The 1225-nt window shown below is 46.4% G+C and overlaps 1 protein-coding gene across 1 annotated transcript; it reads left to right on the top strand.

Annotated features, from left to right (window-relative positions):
* Positions 1 to 518: 518 nt before the first annotated feature.
* On the top strand, positions 519 to 883 carry H257_19392 (hypothetical protein; the record flags this gene model as incomplete). The annotated part of the gene is made up of 2 exons (XM_009848539.1): positions 519 to 633; positions 681 to 883. Coding segments are annotated over 2 exons (318 nt in total), but the record flags the coding sequence as incomplete, so codon positions are not given.
* Positions 884 to 1225: the final 342 nt, after the last annotated feature.

The raw sequence follows: 1225 nt of genomic DNA, 5'->3' as shown, positions 1-1225 counted from the left end.
TTCCTCTACAACTGGATAACTTCAGATTTTTGTAATTTTGCTTAGCCTACGAGATTAGGCCAAAAAGCTAAGGGGTCGAAATGAGGGCAACAATTGGCCGTTTACGTTAGTCAGAATGTTGTACTTCGAAGAGGTCGAGCTGGTAGCTAAAGAAATGTATACAGCACACACAACCGCGGCAACTGCGGTAACAATACCTCTCAAACCATCCATGGCACTCGCAACCATTCAAAGCAGGAACACCAAAAGCAGGAATGGCTTCCCAGACCAGGTAATCGGGCACTATCCGAATAAAATTTATCCGTACAAAGCAGGAATGGCTGAAAGCAGGAACGATTTTTCACAGACCAGGCCCTTAACAAGAAAAAGCACGATGAAATAGGTAATTTTGTTTGAAGAGCAAGGTGAACCAATTGCGAATTCCAAAAATAATTCTGAAATTGTATAGTTTCAATGAAATATATCTTCAAGTTTGTATTCTTGATTTTTATTTTTCATGTGTCTGGTACCGTCGGGAGATTCCGCCACTGACAGCCTATGCCATTCATTCCCAAGTGGTGTATTGGGACGACACGTGGTTCTTCTTTTCCCATCGCTTTGACTGTCCTGGCACTGGCACGTTCTTCGCCGAAGGTTCGTACAAGGAGTGTAATACTACAGTAGTCATCTCGTCCGGCTAGGTATTACGCGAGTGATCATCAAGGACTCTCACCGCCGCACGGTCGGATTGGCACAAGTGTTGGCTCAACTTGGGCTAGACGGCACGCAGAAATCTCCCCCCATGCCAGATATCGTCACAGGATGTCTCGCTTGGGATGCAGCGACGAAAGCGGCCATGGAGTCCAATGAACACGACCGCCACGCACGAGCAAAGTCGGCATAGACGCAGTAAGTGCAATATGCCAACTAATGCAGCTAACGTCGGGCTAACGATAGTTGTTGCACATCTTCTAGTTGTTGCAACTCTTTCGAGGTCAATGTTAGGCCAGGTCACACGAGCATTTACTTGTCAATCGCAATCACAACACCTCTTTTCTTTTAGTTCGATGAGTTCATATATAATGACAGGGTGATCCCTTTCGATCACCTATTTACTTCAAATCATCAATATTTGGTGGTACCGGGTGCAACTGTAGCAGTCGCAGGGGCTGCCGTCGTGGTAGTGGTGCTTGGTACAGTGATGGGGGCAGCGGCTAATGTTGGAATGCAAGTGGTGGTAGTAGGG

Source organism: Aphanomyces astaci, assembly GCF_000520075.1.
Source record: "Aphanomyces astaci strain APO3 unplaced genomic scaffold supercont1.551, whole genome shotgun sequence".
Taxonomy (NCBI): Eukaryota; Oomycota; class Saprolegniomycetes; order Saprolegniales; family Verrucalvaceae; genus Aphanomyces; species Aphanomyces astaci.
The sequence above is the reverse complement of the archived record's forward strand: the minus strand, read 5'-3'. Positions and strand labels throughout refer to the sequence as shown.